Source organism: Aspergillus japonicus (genome assembly GCF_003184785.1).
Source record: "Aspergillus japonicus CBS 114.51 unplaced genomic scaffold BO86scaffold_32, whole genome shotgun sequence".
Classification (NCBI taxonomy): Eukaryota; Fungi; Ascomycota; class Eurotiomycetes; order Eurotiales; family Aspergillaceae; genus Aspergillus; species Aspergillus japonicus.
In genome coordinates, this window is record NW_020291669.1 from 59,535 (window position 1) to 79,515 (window position 19,981).

Here is a 19,981-nt window from a genome sequence, read left to right on the forward strand (position 1 = left end):
TGTCTGTCTGTCTGTCTTGCAGATCCGCCCGCTCCCAAGAGCTTCGCTTCTCTCTCTCTACCTCATTTCCTTCCTCTCCCTCTCTCTCTCTCTTTCTTGGTCATCGGCTCCTCCATCACTTCTCGTTGGCCGTATTCAGGGTGACACCTCACTCCGCTTATCATGGCTGACGCGTCAGGAAATGCGCTGAAGCGCCCTCACCCCGAAGATGACCAAGATAACATTCAAAAAAGACCCCGTTCCAATCATGGCTCTCCCGCGCCCGCCAAAGCAGCGCCTGCCGCGGGCAAGCTGGACATTGAAAAGATGGTCGCAGAGGCCAGGGCAAAAGCAGAAGCAGTACGTGCTCGCCTGCAAGCCGCGAAGGGCATAGTCCCGTCTCCCTCGCCAGCCGCTTCAAGTCCGAGTCCAACACCTCCCGCGGCCAGCCCGGCAATGTCCAGGCTAGAACAGATGAAGGCCCGAGTCGCTGCTGCTACCGGACGAGCCACCGCGACCGCCCAGCAACGAATTGTCCCTACGCCTGCTCCCCAAGCTCCTACGCCACCTCCGCCGCCGCCTCCTTTCGAAGACGAAGATGATGGCTCGTCACGGGCTCGCGGTGGTCTCGATGTCGGTCTCCACCCCGCCCTGCTATCGGATACCCTTGAGTTCAGAGGTGGTAAAGGGCGGCAATCCATGCAGTCGAAAGGCCGTCGGACTGAGTCTCCGGCTACGGCCGGCCGGCCTGATCGAGCCGGTCTTGATCTTTCGGGCCCGTCGTTGGAGGAGATCAAGAACAACCCATACTTCGACCCGAGCCTCGGTCCCAAGGCTACAATTGCGAAGCCTCGACAATCCCGGCAGCTCATCTTCAACCAGAAGGGCAAGTACATACAGCAGGCGGCCGCTCTACGGCGGCAGGCTCAGCTGGAGGCTATGAAGAAGCGGATCGCAGAAAGAGCGCGACAGGCCGGTATCGACGAAGACTTGGACGTTGAGAAGGGTTTCCTGGTACCCGCGCCTCCAGCGATCGAATGGTGGGATGAAGGGTTGGTCGATGGGGAGGACTACGCGGCTATCGAGGACGAGCAGAAGCTCAAGATTGACACCCCCGACACGATCATCACGCGATACGTCCAGCATCCTGTCCTTCTCGACCCTCCCCAGGAGAAATTCTTACCACAACAAAAACCCATGTACCTCACGCCGAAGGAGCAGGCCAAGATCCGTCGCCAGCGACGAATGGCAGATTTGAAGGAGCAACAGGCGAAGATCCGGCTGGGTCTGGAGCCGGCGCCGCCGCCCAAGGTCAAGAAGTCGAACTTGATGCGGGTGCTCGGCGAGCAGGCAGTCAAAGACCCCACCGCTGTTGAGGCGCGCGTCAATCGAGAGATTGCCGAGCGCAAGGACAAGCACGAGGCGGCCAACGCTGAGCGCAAATTGACCAAGGATGAGAGACGCGAGAAGCTCGCGCGGCAGCAAGAGGCTGATGCGGAGCGTGGTGTGCTGATGTCGGTCTATCGTATCGATACGCTCGCCAATGGACGACACCGCTTCAAGATCAGCAAGAATGCCGAACAAAATGCCCTCACGGGGGTCTGTGTCATGCACCCTCGATTCAACCTGGTCATTGTTGAGGGCGGTGCTCATTCGATCAACAACTACAGAAAACTGATGATTAACCGCATTGACTGGACGGAAAATGCGGGCCCCGGAGCGGTGCGAGAGGGCAATCGCGAGGCTCAGGCGTCATGGCTAGCCGCCGAGGACGAGCAGACCGGAGAGCTGAAAGATTTAAGCCATAATACTTGCGAGCTGCTGTGGGAGGGTCAGGTCAAAGCCCGAGCATTCCGGAAGTGGTTGGGTGCGCGTGTTTGCGAAACTGATTCCCAAGCGAAGGACGTCTTGGCTCGAGCGAAGCTGGAGAGCTTTTGGGCGTTGGCAAAGAGCGCCAAGCAGAGCGAGTCGTAAGTATTTCGTGGTCTTCGAGCAGTACCATGCCACGATCATTACGGGATCGGTGGTGATTTACCATAAGATGCTACGCCAGTGACGTGTATAATTAGAACTCATAACTTACTCATGATATTCGGACTGAACCAGTCTGCACACTGTACATATTCAGAGACGCTACATGTTGACCGGTAAACGGAAGTTGAAAACTTTTGATTACCCATGCCATGAAAAGAATGCCCAAGAAATCCTGAAAGTGCAGCTAAAACCCAACACCATAGATTTATTTTGATGAACGAAATGCCAAAAAGCACACGGAAGATGAGACGCAATCATTGACGAGGCGGGCCTTGTTGATTGTTGCTCAGATGCCGCAGCAGATCCAACTGAGCCTTAACCTGATCAAAGTTCATGGTGGGAGCTTGCACCGGTGGTTGCTGTCCCGGAGCGTGTTGCTGCTGCTGTTGCTGCTGTTGCTGTAATTGTTGCTGTTGCTGGAGGGCAGCGATGAGCAAAGGGTTGATTTGCATGTTAGGGGGGAGTTGTGGGTAGGGGTTCGGTGGTTGTTGGTAGGCCTGTTGGAATGGAACCTGGAAGTTGAATGGAGCCGGCATAGCTCCTCCCTGTTGGTAGGGCTGCTGCTGCTGCTGATGCTGCTGCTGCTGCTGCGGGAATGCGAACGGGTATTGCTGGGGAGGGTAGGCACTGGGCTGCTGGCCAGCGCTCATCAACTGCTGTAGGTAGGCAGCGTGTTGATTCTGGGCTTGAGGTTGAGGCTGGGGTTGAGTGCCCTGCGTCTGTTGCTGATAGTAGGAAGAACGGTCGGGACGCTCGTGATGAGCATCGCGAGATCCGGCTCCGGCTCCTCCGCGGCCACGACCAGCGCGACCGCGATCAGATCCTCGGCCTCGGCCTCGACCACCACGGAAACCGGAGTTGTTCCTGCTGTGACCAGGGAGACCATCTGCTTCGACGGGGGCCTCCTGCTGGCGCATCATCTCGTGTAGGTTCTTCGGACGGGCAAGGGGCGTATAGCCATCGTCCGCCGGGCTGTCGTCGTAGTTCAGTTCGCTGTGGCTAAGTTTCGAGGGGCCTGGTGCTCCTCGCTTCGCCCTGGTGGAGTCGCTCTTGCCCTCCTTGTTCTTCTGGCGCTCCTGCTTCACCTTGCGCTTATACTCGGCTTCCGCCTCATCGTCGGAGAACTCGACTTCGTCGTCGCCGACCTCCTCGTCATGATAGTTCGAAGCATCGCTTCCCTTGATACCCTTGAGGGGCTGGGTGAAGACAAAAGTCGAATGCGACTCGACGTAATAGATCGGCTTGCCTTGCGTGATCCCCCGCTCCTCAATCGCGGCTGCCGTGGGGAAGCGTACCGCATAAAGCGGGTTCTCGACTCTGCCCAGCGTCTCGGCGACTACACCTGCGATAGTGCGGTCCTCCAGACATAGCAAGGAGCCCGACTCGAGCACCTGGTATTCGCCGGAGGTGTTTGCCACGATCAGGATGGTATTTTCGACCATGGTTTCCACCTTTCCGAGATACACAATTTTCATTTCCGGGGAGATGGTGATGTCGGGGATGGGCAGAACCTCTTCCGGAAGCTCGTTCGCGGTCTTCAACTGGCTGCCCGATCTACCCTTTCCATCACCTTCATCGTCCGAGCCCAGTTCCGCCTGCATCAGGATTCGCGCCTGCTCTTCCGGGCTCAGAATCGGATAATCTTCGTCGTCATCGCTGTCGTCGGAGGAATCGGTCGAAGAATCATCGGAGGATTCGTACGGCGAAGAGTCAATCTCCCATTCGGGATGCTCATCATCTTGTTCCTCCTCTGCCTCCTGGGTAGCATTCGCAGCAGATCCTTCCTCCCGTTCGGGAGCCGCGTCCCCGGGAATCTCCTTATCCAATTCCATGGCTTCATGGTGCGTTCCGGCAGACTCCTGAGCAGTCTGCTCTACCACAAAACTGGGCGCGACCGTAGCAGAGATATTCTGGCTGGTGCCGGTGTGTTGTGTTTGTTCAAGCTGGGTCTCTGAAGAGGTCTCTGGGACATTGTCGTTGACAAGGCTCAATCCCGGAATAGGGAGATGTGAATGGACAGGTGCCATCGGATCGCTTGTAGGACCGTTGGAAGCATCTTGCTTGTCGTTGAGGTCGCTGCTCGTCACCGGGGTGCTTGCATTTAAGGGTGTGTTGTAGAAATCACTCCCATCATCTGCCGGTGTCAAAGCAATGGGTGGCGTGTCATTCATGCAGGGCTTTTTGACTTGGGGACCTTCGCTATGGTCTTCAGTAAGTCCCAAAGGGTGAGAAAGAGGCTGAGAGTCACTCATGCTGATGTCCGCGAGGAGATGATCCAAGAATGAGACAATCTGTGTCGCAGATTGGAGATGCTCTGAGCAGCAGGAACTTTTTTTCGACGGAATCGCCCAGGCGAGCCGAACAGTCGCTTATCGATAAGGCGCCCGGCGCTGGCGGATCTTTCTTCCCGCGCCCCAAGTGCATCGGATATCTATCTATAGAGTATACAGAGTAGACCACAAACAACAATAATCTATCATTGTCATTCCCTTTTTATTTTCAAGGTGAACCCCTCCCCCATCGCCCACTGCCAAATCATGGCACCTACGAGGGAAGTCGATGCTGCATCGGCATTAGCAGGCGCAACAAATACTCCGCGCACCAAAAAAAGGTACCGTCCCACCAGCTGGCATCATCTTCCTATCGCTCGAAAGCTGCGCTAATATGACGAACGCACTCGACAGGCCCCCGCCGTCTCCCTTTTACCTGCCCCTGAACGTCACCCTTTACTTGTGTCTTATATCAAATGTGCTCGCTGCTTTATATGCTCCAATCCAGGATTGCGATGAGGTCTTCAACTTTTGGGAGCCAACCCACTACCTGGCCCATGGTTATGGCCTGCAGACGTGGGAATATTCTCCAGTCTATTCCATCCGCAGCTGGCTCTATGTCTCTGCGCATGCATTGGTCGGTAAAATTAGCTCGTTGGCGCTCAAGAATAAATCTTCCGAGTTCTATGCAGTGCGGTTCTTCCTTGCCATTGTTTGCGCCGCCTGTCAAACGCGACTGTACTCCGCCATCTGCCGCACGCTTAGCCCACGAATCGGCCTCGTCTTCCTGATGGTCATTCTCTTCAGCCCTGGCATTTTCCACGCATCCACGGCTTTTCTCCCGTCAAGCTTCACGATGTACATGTCTATGCTCGGGTTGACGGCCTTCTTGGATTCAAGAGGTGGTCAGAAAACGGCCCAGGGGATCATGTGGTTCGGAATTGGCGCGGTCGTCGGTTGGCCATTTGCTGGAGCTCTTATCATTCCGCTGTTGTTGAGGGAGGTGGTCATTGGCTTCGCTAGCGGAAACCTGCCCAGATTGATTCGTGGAGTTTTTGATGGGGCTATCAGGTGCCTCACAATTCTGGTATGTTTTGTTATACTCACTTCAAAATCGCGACGTGTCCAATGCGCGTTAACGCTTCTCAGGTTGCCGAAGTCATGGTCGATCATATATTTTTGCGCAAGCTCGTGATCGTGCCATGGAACATTGTCGCATACAATGTTTTTGGCGGAGAGGGTCGTGGACCCGACATCTTCGGAACCGAGCCGTGGACATTCTATATCAGGAATCTGCTGCTGAACTTCAATATCTGGTTCGTGTTTGCGATGGCTGCGGCGCCATTGCTGGCTCTTCAGGCGGTTCTCCCTTCTCAGACAGCCGACAAGCAGACGTTGTTGAGACGCCTGGCTCTCATCACGCCCTTCTACATGTGGCTCGCGATCTTCACGGCGCAACCCCACAAGGAAGAGAGGTTCATGTACCCAGCGTATCCATTCCTTGCCTTAAACGCATCCATCTCGGTGCATATGATTCTGTCGTATCTGGGCTCCAGCGATCCCAAAGAATTGGCAGGGCGCTTCGCACCCAAGCTCAAGCTTGCGGCGGTGGCGTCAATGTTCCTCGTGGCCATCAGCGCGGGCTTCCTGCGAACCCTGGGCATGATCACCGCTTATAATGCTCCACTAAAGGTCTTCGAGCCCTTGGAGCAGCCCGGGATGGCTCAACCTGGTGATTCGCTGTGTCTGGGCAAAGAGTGGTACAGGTTTCCTTCGTCCTTCTTTTTGCCTGGCGATATGCAAGCCAAGTTCATTCGCAGCGAGTTCCGCGGACTGCTTCCGGGCCAGTTTCCCGAAGCCAAGGACTTGGCTTCTCTTTTGCAGGGCACGTCGACGATCCCGGCGGGGATGAATGATCGGAACGAGGAAGACCTTGGAAAATACGTAAGACCACTCCAGACCTTTTCCCCGCATTCTACTGCAGGTGCTAACGCGAAAGTATAGGTGGACATTTCGCAGTGCTCCTTCCTGGTCGATTCCCACTTCCCCAGCAGAGAGGCCACCGAACTGGAGCCGGCCTACATCCAGGATGAAACGCACTGGGAAAAACTGGCATGTCACGACTTCCTCGATGCGTCTCAAACGGGTCTTCTGGGCCGTCTGATCTGGACTCCGGATTTGCCGATAGTGCCGCCATCTCTGCGACGGCACTGGGGACAGTACTGTCTGCTTCGACGACGCGGTGCAGATGCAAAGCCCCGGTACTGAATGCAGGAGCGTGCAGCAGAGGCGGTGACTCCCCACAAATTACCAGTAGTAGATCAGTTACTGTAGATGAACAAAACCAAACACATCATTGCATCGATTCTCCCCGGTTTGCCCATGTTAGTAAGTCATATGCGACCCTGCAGGAGGAGCAGCCACACAGGCTTGTTCTCGTCCTCTCTCTCTGGGCGACATGAGTCTTTGCCTGATTGGGAAAAGATATCCCCCGGCTGCTGAAGTGACACGATAGCAAGGGGAGAGAGAGACACGGGCAGAGATAAGACCGCCACCGCAACAACCAGGCCAGGCCGATCGCAGATTTGGGGGTTTCGATGCACCGGGGCATGAGACTATGTGAGGGGTCAACCCCCGACAACGGATCTTATCGCTGAAGCCTATCTTCGGTTTATCAGTCGCGTTCCATTAACCAAAACGGTAACAACTGCTGGCTGGATGGAAGTCTTGCCATGTGCAGTCCAGGCTGAGTGGTTCCACCCTTGACTTGATGTACCTACGCATTCTGTATAAATATGACTGTGCCAGGCTGAATCTGGAGTTGAATTCTGAATTTCTGATCATGGTGAAATACTAACACCACATCCTCCATCTCTAGCATATCAACCAACCATGATGTCATCCGAGCTGGTAGAGACGATCCAACTCCACGCCCCCAACGTGGCCATTGTCTGCCTCGCAACCACAATCGGCGTCTACCTGCTCAACACACTCCTCCGCACATGGAAGACCATTGGGTCGAGTCGTGCCAGACAATCGACGCCGAGTCTCGAGGCGTCCAGGAACAAGACTGAGGATGTCCAACGGACCCCTGGCGGTAAGCAACAACGAACGCATCGACAGTCGCGATTGCAGACACTGCAGAACATCCCCAGCCAACATACTGACAGCGACACCGCACTACCAACAGTATGGACGCCTTCAGATTTCCAACGACCGCCTGCGACCCCGTTCCCCGACTGGGACGTGCACACGACGAAGCCGATTCCCTACCGCCCATTCCGATACGGACCGTAAGTTCTCAGCCAAATTTACCCTTTGTGCTACACAAGAAGTAAACTGACCCCAGTGAAAATGAGGCAAAGAAAATACTTCGTCACGATGGGCCTGCGCAGCATGAAATGGGACGAATGGATCGGTCAGTCTGCCCTCCACCCCCCTAAAAAACACCCCCCCCCCAAAACTAACCCTAGATTCTTGAACCAGAGCTGGACAACCACTACCTCCGCTACCACGCCGACAAAGCCAAGCGCATTGAGGAACGAGGCGCGAAATGCTGCCGCACGCACCCGGAGGCAATGGACGCCGCCATCGAGCTGCTGGAAGAGCTGTACGTCTGCACCTACCTCCTTTCAAACCCTCCTCCCTCCCACCAACTAACCCAACCCCTACAAAAAAAAAGAACAACCTACCTCCCCGAACGCTACCCAACCCTATTCCGCAAGACCCCCACCGGGATAACCAACCTGGCCACGCACGAAACCTTCAACACAACGCAGCGCCCGCTCCCGGAGGACCCCATGCAAACCTGCGCGCGACTCATCCAAGACGACCTGGCCATCATGCTCGAGCGCGCGGACGGCGAATACTACCTCCTGGCGGGCGCCGTCCTGCTGGCGGGCTTCTGGCGCCTGGAGGACAAGTACGGCCTGCGGCTGTCCGAGATCCACACGACCGGCGCCGTGCCCCAGTACGCCGAGAAGCTGGAGCGGGGGATGCGCAACTTCTTCCGGCGGCTGCGGCCGCAGGACCCCGTCGTGCGCAACAACTACTTCATCCAGGTGGACGACGCGCTGGCGTGGTCGCACAGCATCGGGTCCGAGGATGCCGCCGAGGTGTCGTGGAACACCGCCCAGAAGAACAAGGCGATCGAGCACCATTTTTTCCGCTCCGAGCGGCAGTCGTTGCGGAGATTGCCGAGGTCCGGCGCCGTGGTGTTTACGATCCGCACGTACTTTGAGCCCATCACCACGGTGGCGGAGGAGCCGTTTGTGCCGGGCCGGCTGGCGTCGGCGATTCGGAGTTGGGGGGATGATGTGTCGCGGTACAAGGGGAAGGAGAAGTATGAGGAGGTGTTGTTGGAGTTTTTGGATCGGAAGCATGCGGAGCAGGTGGCGGCGGGGTTGGATGTGGAGAGGGAGGAGGAGGTGAGGAAGTATCCTTTTTGAAGTTTGGGGGGTTTTTCTTGGGCAAGGGGGTTGGTTCGGGGTCATAGCATGGTTTTGTATATACGGGACTTTTAACGGCTGGTGAATTTTGAATCTGAGATGAGATTGTTCAGTATAAGGTTTGTCTTTGGTTTCAGTTCATTATTAGGATCACAGTACCTGCTGAACTATATCTCTTTCCTATCTGTGGACCTGCAACCTGCCCACCTATGCGAGTATGCAACCGAACCCTAAAATTTAAAACAGTACGTCTATCCATGTTAAAAGCGCCGACCAAATTTACCCTTCAAAAACACATCCTGGATCTAAAGAGGCATAATGCAGATCAAGTGGCGTTCATCTCAATGTCCAGCTTCTGCCGCCGGCGATGCGAGTAATCCCACTCGCGCTCCTGCCGCCACTCGCACTCATCCCGGAACTCACAGATACGGCATTTCCACGCATCCATGACCTCCACCCCGCGCGGTGCCCGCTCGCCGTGCCACCACTCCATCTGCTCCGCCACGTAGGAGGTCAAGGAATTCGGGTCGAAGAGGAAGGATCGACTGCCCAGCACGCGTTTCTCCATGTCGGTCGTCGGCTTCGAGGAGATGTATTTCGCCGTGAGCAGCGGGGAGACGACGGTGGGGTAGGATTCCAGCGTGACGGGCTGGAACTCGGAGGGGATGGACGGGGCCACGGAGACGGAGGGTGAGGACGGGAGAAGGAAGGTCAGACGGAGGTTCTCCTTCATCAGGTTCCAGAGAGCGGCGAGGCTGTTGTGGGAGGTGAGAATGCTGGTGGAGTCTTGGCTGGCGGGTGGAGCAGATGATGATGATGATGATGATGATGATGTCGGTGACGACGAGGAGACGTCCTGAGCGTCTGCGTCTTCTTGCGTCGGGATGAGATCCGGGTCGAACTCCTGCGACGAGAGCGCGTCGAAGTACTGGTCGTTGAGACCGCCCACTTCGCGGATGAAGGCCTCGGTAAAAGGACGCTGCGCGTCGAGATTGTACCGCGCAGCGAGGACGTCAATGGTCACATCGTCGCTGGTGATGAGGCGGTTCAGCATGTGATAGTATAGCTGGAGTTGGAGCTGCGTGGGACGGAACGAGGAACTCTTGACCGCTGGCACGGAAGCACTGCCTCGCGTCTTAACATCGGTCAAGTAGATCCGGGGTATACTAGGGAGCTCGGAAGACCCCTGGCTGCTGGTCGCTTCATCGGTGGTCGCTTCTGGCTCCTCCTCATTCCTCCCGTAGACATCGGAGAGCCTCTTCCCGCCACGTGATGGTGCAAGCAAATAGTCCGTCAGCGACATCTGATACTCCGGCATGATAGCCCTCGATGCCTCGACGTCGGCATAATACGAGGCGGCCGTCGCCTCGAGGGCTGGATCTGGGCATTCGATCGACAGTTGGTCAATGATGCCAGTGACAAGCTCGCCATCCACCAAGCCCCAGATCTCCAGCTCCCGCGTGATGCCATACTCTCGTAGCAGCCGCAGGCCTTGGATGATATTCCAAATACGCAAGGCGAGCGCGTCCTCCTTGGTCGTGATCTCGACCGGCACCGTCGTGTAGATCTCGTCTTCCAGCGTCTTGTGTATCGTACTGCCGAGCTTCATCGCCGCGGTTCGACGCTTCCGGCCATGTTTCGTCAGCGAGTACCAATACTGCAGCTCACACCAGGCCGGGGAGATCAGGTCCGTGACGGAGAAAGCCTTGTTCGGGGGCCGTCGGAATCGCTCCACCGGGGACCGCGTATCCTCCTCCGTGCTCACCGCGTTGGTGGCGGTCTCGAGGTGACGAGCTGCCTGGCGCTCGCGTTCCTTTTCTCGGCCCTCAGAGGAATTCGGATGCTCAACTAAACGCTTCGTGGAGGGCCACAGGTTAGCGTCGCGATCACAATACCGGCGAAACAAAGCAGCATGGCTTTAAAGCAGAAGAGGGTATTACCAGACGTGGTACCACGGTGACCTGGAATCGACGCTGGCCGACGTGCGCCGTACGGCCAAGTCCGGCGAGTTTGCCAGGCGGGTTTCTCCCTGCCAAACACCCGAGGCAACGGGCGAGACGGTGAGCCTGCATATTGGTCCTCAATATCTGCGATACTCGCAGGAGCTTCGATGGGTACTGGCAAGGGTGGAGGTGACGGTGCGGGTACTGCGACTACAGGGTCGGGGACTGTCGCGTTGTCCGGGGCGACTTTCGCGAACAATTCGTCCAGCAGCGCCTCTTCCTCGGGCGAAAAGTCGGAGCCGTAATCGCTGCTGCTGTCGCTATCCGCAAACGCACCGGGAATTAGGATCGGAGACTGTTTGTGGCAGGGCATGCCTGCAATGCGTGGGGAGCGTTCATGCCATGCGAGGTGGTTTGCGTTGCGTTCGAGAGGCAGGCGGGCGAGACCACCGAGAGGAAGAGGCGAATGAGAGCAGGCCGATTGTGAAGCATCCCTCACGTCATCCTTTCCACTTTTACCACTGCAAGTGCAACCCAATACCACCCTCGATTACTCCATCGAATGGTTAATGTTAATGTGATCGAGTCACTATTAAATATGTTTCCGTTCGCATCACATATACCGAGCAGGCAATGCTGCTGTTCGAAGTCTATATATTTGTTCTATCGCTTTTGCACTTCATGCTAATCTATAGACAAATGCGGCACGCCATGAAGACGTCTAGGATATCCCGATTCAAAGCCAGATAACAGAAACAAAGGAAAGGAAATGTAGTAGGCCAAGAACGGCCCCATCATGCCTTGATCGTCGCCGCACCAGCGCCCATGCTCACGGGCGCACTTGCCTCGGCCATCTCTGCCTCGACCTCCCGCGCCGCCTTCTGGTTCAACCAGCTCAGATACGTCTGCCATCCCACCGCAATAACACCCGAGAAGATGCTGCGGAACTGGGGCGACACGTACATGAAGCTGAATGCCGTGACAGCCGGCCACAGCTTCACGCTGTTCGAGATACTGACTGGCAGCGCCAGCTTCAGCCGTTCAAAGGTCTCCTCCAACGACTTGCCCGTCAACAGAGACTGGAGACTGAAGAAGTAGGTATTGAAGACCGGGGTGAAAACCGCCTGCTGCACGCAGACCTTGGTCAAGATCGAGAGGAATTTGGACGAGTAGTTGAAGTTGTTGTGGAGGAACATGAACCTGTTCAGCACGCACGCAAGTAATCAAGTCAGCCCTTACATACTCCATTGTTTGACTTTCAAAGAATGCAGAATGGGCCATACCATTTGAACGTCGGGATACTCGATCCCACCCCGACCGTCAGATGTCGCAGCGTTCTCAGCGGATCATATCCTCCACCAGTCCTCTCTTCCTTCTTTTCTTCGCTACCCGCCGCAGCTTTCCCTGCTTCCTTGTCTCCCTCCAAAGACTGTGCCGTCGCCGTCGCCGGGGCCGGATCCGCGGGAAACAGTAATTGTGCACTCAGATCGCCGCAGAGATAGATGATAACCGAGCTCCACAGCTGCGTCGCATACGGCCGGCGCTCCTGGACCCGCGAGTACGCTCGCGCCACTCTTCCCACAGGGCCAGCCTGGATGATTTGAAGCAGCGATCGCGAGCCCGTCTGTGCGGCGGTCGGCGTCGGGACGACCGGAGCGCCCGAGGCTGAGGCAGCTGTTTGTGCATTGAGTGGTGGGGAGGAGGCTTTTGTTGAGGGGTCTGGTTTGGACGCTGGGGAGGAGGATTGATATCTCCGTGGTCGGAGCGGTCGGGAGAGTTGCAGCGACCGGGGGATCGGTGGTCTGGCGAAGATGGTGGTGCTCATGGTGTAGAATATATCGCGGTTCGGAATGAATTCCTATATCATTATTCGCATGTATAACTCGTACAATAGTGAATGTTGGCGAGGGCCAGGGTTCAATTAAGGTCGCGAGAGAGACTCCTGGTATTGAGTTGGGCGACCGGCCACATCAATGAGCGCAGACCACGAGTCTCACACCGATAGGTTCAGTCAAACATGCAAGCGTTTTCACGGCCTGAGAAATGCTGTCAGAGGGTGAACCAGGCGCAACGGGCTATAGTCGGTCAGCAGCGATAATAAAGAGAAGCCATGATTATGAATCATTTGGGAGGGGGGGGAAAGAAACTCCGGAAGGCAAATGTCGGGAGCGCATAAGCAACAGCCGGTGCCGAGGGTCGGCGAAGCGATCCGATCGCAGGGAGGAAAAGTTCTTAGCTGGAGCTCGCTTATCTCCGAAAGATCCAAAACCCCGAGGATCCATAAGATATGTATAGCTTCCAGCTAGCTACGGTATTGATGCACACTTTCATAAATTGAATCCAATTAATATCATTATTCAGATCGGAGAATCTCTATAGGACTGCCTGAAACAAACAGAAACTCCACCCTCTATCAACAAACAGTAAGTAGCATATACATAGAAGCACGGGGTATATCAACAAGCAAATCATCGAACAATCATTGCCCAGAAATTGAGGCTGATTGTTTCATTTCACTCGACGCAGCCATCCACGGCTCACATCGACATCTTCAAAAGAGGTAATAGATACTAAAGATTATAAAGTAATCGGGAAGTGGGTATGTGCTTTTTGAGAGGCGTTTTGAGAGGCGTTTTGTAAAGCGTCTTGAGGGGCGCTCGAACCAAATCAATCCACAGATGGGATTTTGCCCTTCGAGCCTGCATCTGCTAAGCGGAATCAAGCTTTGAAGGACTCGCGAGTGTGAACCCGGTCAATGTCGTAGGGGTTACCCTCGTAAAGCGATTGGCGCACGGAGTTGACCGTATGAGTGGAGGCCTTGCTGCGAGTGCGGTGCAGGTCCGTCAATCTCTCGTTGTGGCTCGATTCGGAGTCAGCGCTAAGGATCTCGGCGGCCGGGGCTTCGGTGCGGTCGAATCCATGCTCCTCCTTGGCTTCCTCCTGAGGTTCTTCGGGTGCGACCTCGGCCTTCTTCATGTGCTGCGCCAGCATCTGTCGCATGAAAGCGTCGGACTCGGCAGCATACTTGCAGCGCTTGCGAATGGCGGGTCCATACTTGTAGAACATGAAGGGGAACGGAACACAGGCAAGCGCCAAGAAAGCCGGGATACAGGTAGCCCAGTGAATACCAAGATCGTTGTACATGTAGGTCGTGAAAAGAGGGAACACGGCACCGAAGATAGATCTCAGAACGGAGTTGGCGGCCAGGACCGAAGCGGCGAAGATGGTGTAGGTGTCAATGAGATAAGACAGGTTACTCAAGAATACCAGCACGAGGCCAAAGCCGAAGGGCACTCCAGCGGCCACACTAGCCATCCAGTGAATAGACACGTAGTCTGTCCAGGCAAACCAGAAGAGACCAACCGGGATCGCAACAGAGGCAATCAGACATGGGGGCAGGCGAGCCTCTGGGGGTGCGAAGCCGCCGTGCTTCTGAGAAACACGGATGTACCGCTTGTTGTCGAGAATGTTGTAAACCACAGCCCCGATCATACCCACCATGATGCCCAAGAATGGAAGACTGCCAACTCCCTGGTTCCAGCCACGGTGCAGCTCGTAGACGATAGGGTAGGCAGCGAACAGCATGTAGAGGGTTCCGTAGACGATGGCGATGTAGAGAGAAAGCAGGAACACGATCGGCTCCTTGAATAGCAGGATCCAGGGGCGGGACAGCGCAGTCTTGAAGGCCTGTCCAAGGGTGGTCTTGCCCTGATCGATGTCGGTCTTGCTGCGATAGATCTTTCCGGTAAGCTTGGTCAGTTTCTCTGCGCGACGACGAAGAAGGACCGGTGCGTAAGTTTCCGGGACAGTCAACGATCCAAGAATCCAGACAAGGCCAGTGAAGGCACCCAGGAAACCCATCACCCATTTCCATCCGGCATTCATTCCCAGGAATCCGCCAATAATAGGGCCGAGCACGGGACCTGTGCCAAAGAATGGTGATTAGCAGCAGCTCAAGATGGCAAGGCGCAGAGAGAATGAAGCATACCCAAGAAAGGAGCAGCGGCGAACAAACTTGTCGCAACACCTCTTTGACTGGCAGGAAACATGTCGGCGATGACACCACCAGCGTTGGTCATGGGCGACGATCCGAATGAACCAGCGAAGAAACGAAGGATGATGAGGGTCCAGGCGTTCTTGGAACCAGCAGCACCGGCAGTGAACGCCGTGAGCGCCATGTAAGTGACACAGTACACGATTTGACGGCCAAACATTTCCGACAGCGGTGCCCACAGGAGCGGACCTGCATATTTGTTAGGATGGACTGATAACAACACACATGCGAAAACATGATGACAGATTGCAGAGCGTACCAATAGCAAAACCAAGAACGAAAAGAGAGACACCAAGGGTCGCAACTTCGGTACCGATTCCAAATTCTTCTTCGATTTCGACAATACCACCAGTGTAGGCCGATGACACAAGGGCGACGGCCAAGGTTGCGAGCGCCATCATCATGGTGAAAGTCCACTTCTTCGTCTCGCTGAACTGCATGGGGTTCCGGGGATCCTCGGGGAGCCAAGTGACTGCATACGGATCCTCATCGGTACCGGATCCAGGATAATGATGATCGAGGATTTCCTGAGTTACCACGCCTTGGTCGGTCAACAGACGCCAGAATGGGATCTTGTTGCCGGTAATAGCCATGGCCGAAGGCCCACTGTCCCCCTTGTCGTTGGCCATTGCGGAGGGAGGGAGAAGGGCGAGCTCTTGGTGAAGGTTGGTAGTCGATCAGGTAGCTGATGGAGTTGGTTGAAGGTTGAGTATGTCCCGATACCGGTTAAGGTAGCCACCCAGGGTCCAAACAAACAATCGTCGTTAGTAGTGACCGAATGAGATCGACCGAGAGGTATAGTAGCAGGCTAGGCGACAGCTGCTTAATAAGGTAAGGTACTGGAGTCGACGTCTGAAGACGACGATCAAATGAGGTAGGTATGATCAATCGGATAGATGATCTTCAGCATAAAACCGAAACAACCTAGAGTACGTACGATCGAGGGACATGGCATCGGATATATACAGCGGCCTAACGAGTCACGGCTAAGGAGAGGGGCTAGAAATTTCTGCTAATCTCTGCACCACCTGGCATTGTCCCACCACGGCCACCACGGCGTCATCTCGCCCTGGCGCTACAAACGGGAACGACAAATCGTTGAAGGGGACTTTAGCCTCGGATCCTCGCCGGTCTGAGACCAAAGCGAGGAACCCAGGGACTCACCAGTCCAGCGATTCCCAAAACGGGGACTTTCTGCCGATATTCGTGCACAGAGGCCGGCCTATGCAGGACACAAATTCATCACTGGGGCGGGCGAGACTGCATGGGCTCAGCCAATGTGGGCCGAAAACCCACCCAGGAGGCTCGAAATGCTGGTTCCATGGGCAAGTCCGCCCACCTCGTGGACGGCAGTCCCGATGGCGTCTGCGAGGGTTTGATGTGATTAGTCGGTGATGAAGAGAGAAGGGCTGATGTGGGGGGATCGTGTGTGGTGGAAATTTTATCTGTTCGACAGGGGAACTTGCCGAGGTCCAGGAGATAGTATGTAGTTAGGCAGATAGCTGTCTTACATAATCCATCGTCCTAGCCCAGATAGGGTCGTTTCAGGTTGTTTAGCAGGAAATTAATGGCAGCCCACTGTCGAAGGATCTTAGCGGGATGCTGGGTGGTGGAAGTCGGGACTGATCATGAGAGCAGTGATATTGAGTAGAAAACCTGCTCAACGAAGAGGGCTGATCGGGGTGAGAGAGAAAGAGATATCATCATTGTGACATGCAGTTCAGAACCTTCTGCTGCATCGGGTCGCATAAAAGTCCCGGGACGGGTTTAGCGTTCTTCTAGAACAGGCAGTTCCATGGATGGATCTGATGAGTCGAACAGGAACATGAGAGGAAGAACTGGAACTCTGTCTTACCGTACGGCAGGCATGATTGATGATTCAGACACGCCAAGCGGGCTACGGGATCCCGACGATAATCCGACTTCATGGAAAATATGATTAACAATCATCTCCCTGCTCAAAGTGGGCCGAATCCAACACAACATCCGACTATTGACCAAAGATTGTTTCTTGTATAACAGGCCTTGCGTGGCCTTTCGACAATATAAACAACACTACAGTCACGATCTCGTCCGGTGAATGTCAACAACTACGGGAAACACAGCCTAGAGATTATGGCCTCGCTAAGTAGCATGAATACTGAGGTAAGTTAATGATGCTTCTGACCTGTCAGTATCAACATGCAGCCACTGGCGATTTTGCAGGGTTGGGATTGGGATAATACTCAGCACTTTGCAGGATCAACCCCAATATAAATAGATGATTGTCGGATTACGCCGCCGCCCCACCCCTGCCCGTACAGCTAACCAGCTAGTCGACTGCCTGCTGGACTACTTCATCTTAATCATTTCTAGGCATGATCTAACCGTTATCTCAGAGGCTTGGATTTTTATGAATGTTCACAAAGGCTTTGTGATCGCAATCGGTCGACATTGGCGTCCAAGGAAGTGCCAAAAGGCAAAGTCTGATCCGGAGAAGCAAGCTATGAATTGGCGGTCTTGTCCTTCTCGCGAGAAAGCTTCCGCAGGCGCCAGTGGCTTGATTGCCCCCTGCCCTACTACTCAGTAGTTCATTGAGGAGTGTAAGCGAAGAGAGGTCACACCGCATCCCCCGACCGTGCTACCAACTAACTCTGGAGAATCCGAATTGAGGAGCAGAACGCGCCCCCGGCGGTCTGACTCGCATTTGACCTGTCCCTTTTGCCCCGGTTCCCGTCGATCCGGAGGGGGAAATGCGGATGGGGATGGACTGATCGCAATCCAGACCAGGAAAGTCACAGCTGGTCGTTGGGCTACAGGCTACAAGGGACCGTCTCAATTCCATCCTTATGATATTTGAGCCGAGCCTCAAATCTTACGTCCGTGCCCTTTTCTCTAGAGCCAAATCCTTTATAAATCGGAGTTGACTTAGCCGGTGCATGCATGCTGCGCTGCCGGGTCGTATCACCATGTCCCCTTGCCCGGCCCTAGTCGGGACTTGCGAATATCATCAGGCTCATCGCTGCCATAATCAACATCCACCAAAAAAAAAGCAACAAATTTCCCCGGGCAGATCGCGCCGAATGTCTTGTGACTTTTCGGCTCTTGATCCAAAAACAACACGCGATCCAACGACGTGGCAACTGCACGTAAGCTTTCCCGGCTTGAGGCAGCCACTGTATAGCGCAAAGTCTTATGCAGAATGTAACGTTTCCATCCCTCCACAAGCATGGCGGGTGCATGATGAGTCGATGACCCTTAAGCGAATCGCAGTCGGAAGACTTCGCCTGGAGTCATTTAGCCCGAACGGCGGCCGACTCTTTGCTCGACTGATTTCGTGCAGGTCCTCCAAAATCGACACACCCCATGTTCATAAAGCTGCATTCCTCGTCGCCTCTTTCATTCACTTCTCTTCTGCTTGTTTTGCGAGTCAAAAGTGGGAACCGATTTTGAAACGCGCTGCATTTCCAGAGTTGAGGTTGGCGGTCGACCGCAACATCGTCATAGAGATTCTGTAGCTGAGTGTTTGAGTGGCTAGGGCGTGGAGATCACACCAAAAACGCCTCATATCTTCTTCCAAGAGTATGCGATCGAAGTGTTACCATGGCATCAATACTATAGCCATCAATATGCTGCAAAGATTCTAAGACGAGCCAGAAGAATGAAACAACCTTCTCCGCAAGATAAAGAAGTTTCGTGAGGCTGAGGCAATCCAGTATGCGATCACCGACTAGACTATCGATAAGAGGCGCTGGCGAGAGTGGGGAGAACTCCGTAGTCACTCCGTCCTTGTGCAGTAAGCCTAACTTGCGCAGGGCAGCTCGGCCGACGCTTGGACCAAGGGCCTATAGATCCCGTATACTAGGTAGTCAATCTTCTTGACTCTGCTCGCATGATAAGAAGGTAAGAAATATGAGTTCTTCCTGCTGCTAACTACATCATACTCATCCCTCGGCCTCGACACAATAACAACAACGTAGATGTTGCAATTCAGCAACGCTGGAAATATCATGATCTCGAGACGGTCGCGCTTCCGAACACTGCCAAATTTCGCCCCGACATGCCCCCCTTAAGGGTGCTAACTTATTCTACAGCCACATCGACCTACTATCGTTTCCATTGGCGATAGTAGATACTTCCTTCAGGTGAACCCTTTTTCGCGGTCGCAGTAGCCGAGACTGACTTTCTTCCACGGTGCTACATAGTAGTTACAGGCACCACGAAAGACGTCTTGATCTCATCATGACTCTTCTCCCTTCTCCAGTCCTTCGCTTCTAGACTCGTCCCGTCCAAATGACCCCCCCTCCGTCCCCTTCCGCCCGAACCGGCCCAGCGCCATCGCCATCGCCATCGTCGCCCGCAGCAGAGACCGGACCGAGCTACACGCACCGTCCTAAGACTCCGTACATCAATCTACTGGACAAAGGTTGAAAGCTGCAGATATCGATAGAAGAAACTAGGAAGGCGAAATTGTTCCTGGCTCGATAACCCTCGAGAAATGACGGACAGACCAACCGGCTGGCTCCCAGGGGTCGGTCGCCCACTGTTCGCCTAGTTGCCCAGATTATTTCTGGGCTATTTCGCCACCCCCCGCGCAATTTTGCAAGATGAGCCCTTATGAGTCAGGGAAAGGAAAGTAAATATATTCATGCCAAGGCGGATTATTCGCCATGATTTTCAAAATAGCTACGAGCACGTAAAATAAGTAAAGTCGGGATGCGGCAGGGGTCAGACACTACTAAGCAACATCATAGAGAAGCCTCAGACATTACAGTCTCTGCGCGGTCGCGGCTCGCCAGACTCCGTATGGGGGAATGAACAAATCTACAAAGCATCTGTCATCGGACCAGGACTTCGTCTACCGCTGAAGAGATAGAACATCATCACTAGGCGAATCACAAAGCTGGATTGGATTGCATCGTCATAGATACTGCATTTCGCGGTCTATGCCATCCGATGTGGCGCTTCCAGTGGAAGCCACTTCTCGAATCAAATCATCTGTAATGTACATATTCGGACGGATGCATCGCCATGATCATCAATCCACCCAGAGCCGCTCGAAGAAAAATTCGGCAGCCTTACTATTTATTGCGTAGCAGCAAGAGAAATCACAAAACCCATTTGCCGAGAGACCCGTTGTGAAATTCGCAAAAGAAAACCCATCATGTATCGCCAGTAGTCATGAAAAAGCAAAAGCAAAGAAACCCCGTTATCGCCATCCCATAAAAGAGCCAACCAGTTGCAGAGATAGACTCATTCGAAGATCAAATGAAT

At 54.5% G+C, this 19,981-nt stretch overlaps 6 protein-coding genes across 6 annotated transcripts; 2 read left to right on the forward strand and 4 right to left on the reverse strand.

The window, feature by feature from the left end:
* The first annotated feature begins 1 nt into the window (after position 1).
* On the forward strand, positions 2-2,180 carry BO86DRAFT_390066 (U4/U6-U5 snRNP complex subunit PRP3). Its single transcript, XM_025672297.1, has one exon. It carries the CDS (start codon positions 163-165, stop codon positions 1,951-1,953), a length of 1,791 nt encoding a protein of 596 aa, XP_025526582.1. The 5' UTR covers positions 2-162; the 3' UTR covers positions 1,954-2,180.
* BO86DRAFT_390067 (RNA-binding snoRNP assembly protein NAF1) lies at positions 2,071-4,330 on the reverse strand. The gene has a single exon (XM_025672298.1). The coding sequence runs from the start codon at positions 4,263-4,265 to the stop codon at positions 2,268-2,270; it is 1,998 nt and encodes a 665-aa protein (XP_025526583.1). The 5' UTR covers positions 4,266-4,330; the 3' UTR covers positions 2,071-2,267.
* A 347-nt stretch (positions 4,331-4,677) lies between these two features.
* On the forward strand, positions 4,678-8,731 carry BO86DRAFT_315600 (uncharacterized protein; the record flags this gene model as incomplete). The annotated part of the gene is made up of 7 exons (XM_025668097.1): positions 4,678-5,370; positions 5,433-6,227; positions 6,288-6,544; positions 7,454-7,576; positions 7,649-7,701; positions 7,770-7,893; positions 7,966-8,731. 7 exons carry the CDS (start codon positions 4,678-4,680, stop codon positions 8,729-8,731), a joined length of 2,811 nt encoding a protein of 936 aa, XP_025526584.1.
* A 195-nt stretch (positions 8,732-8,926) lies between these two features.
* BO86DRAFT_121944 (exonuclease V) lies at positions 8,927-10,939 on the reverse strand. The gene is made up of 2 exons (XM_025666018.1): positions 10,672-10,939; positions 8,927-10,586 (listed from the first exon to the last, which is right to left on the reverse strand). The coding sequence occupies exons 1-2, from the start codon at positions 10,801-10,803 to the stop codon at positions 9,057-9,059; spliced, it is 1,662 nt and encodes a 553-aa protein (XP_025526585.1). The 5' UTR covers positions 10,804-10,939; the 3' UTR covers positions 8,927-9,056.
* A 592-nt stretch (positions 10,940-11,531) lies between these two features.
* On the reverse strand, positions 11,532-12,433 carry BO86DRAFT_288307 (Mpv17/PMP22 family protein; the record flags this gene model as incomplete). The annotated part of the gene is made up of 2 exons (XM_025667370.1): positions 11,532-11,874; positions 11,958-12,433. Coding segments are annotated over 2 exons (819 nt in total), but the record flags the coding sequence as incomplete, so codon positions are not given.
* Positions 12,434-13,392: 959 nt separating this feature from the next.
* Positions 13,393-15,357, reverse strand: BO86DRAFT_400571 (MFS transporter; the record flags this gene model as incomplete). The annotated part of the gene is made up of 3 exons (XM_025673713.1): positions 13,393-14,597; positions 14,663-14,917; positions 14,988-15,357. The coding sequence occupies 3 exons, from the start codon at positions 15,355-15,357 to the stop codon at positions 13,393-13,395; spliced, it is 1,830 nt and encodes a 609-aa protein (XP_025526587.1).
* Between the last annotated feature and the right edge of the window lie 4,624 nt (positions 15,358-19,981).

Coding starts and splice junctions, on each gene's coding strand:
- BO86DRAFT_121944 (XM_025666018.1), bottom strand. CDS start 10,803: ATGCAGGCTCACCGTCTCGCCCGTTGCCTCGGGTGTTTGGCAGGGAGA. Junction 10,587..10,671: donor TCACCGTGGTACCACGTCTG/GTAATACCCTCT, acceptor CCCTCCACGAAG/CGTTTAGTTGAGCATCCGAA.
- BO86DRAFT_390067 (XM_025672298.1), bottom strand. CDS start 4,265: ATGAGTGACTCTCAGCCTCTTTCTCACCCTTTGGGACTTACTGAAGAC.
- BO86DRAFT_390066 (XM_025672297.1), top strand. CDS start 163: ATGGCTGACGCGTCAGGAAATGCGCTGAAGCGCCCTCACCCCGAAGAT.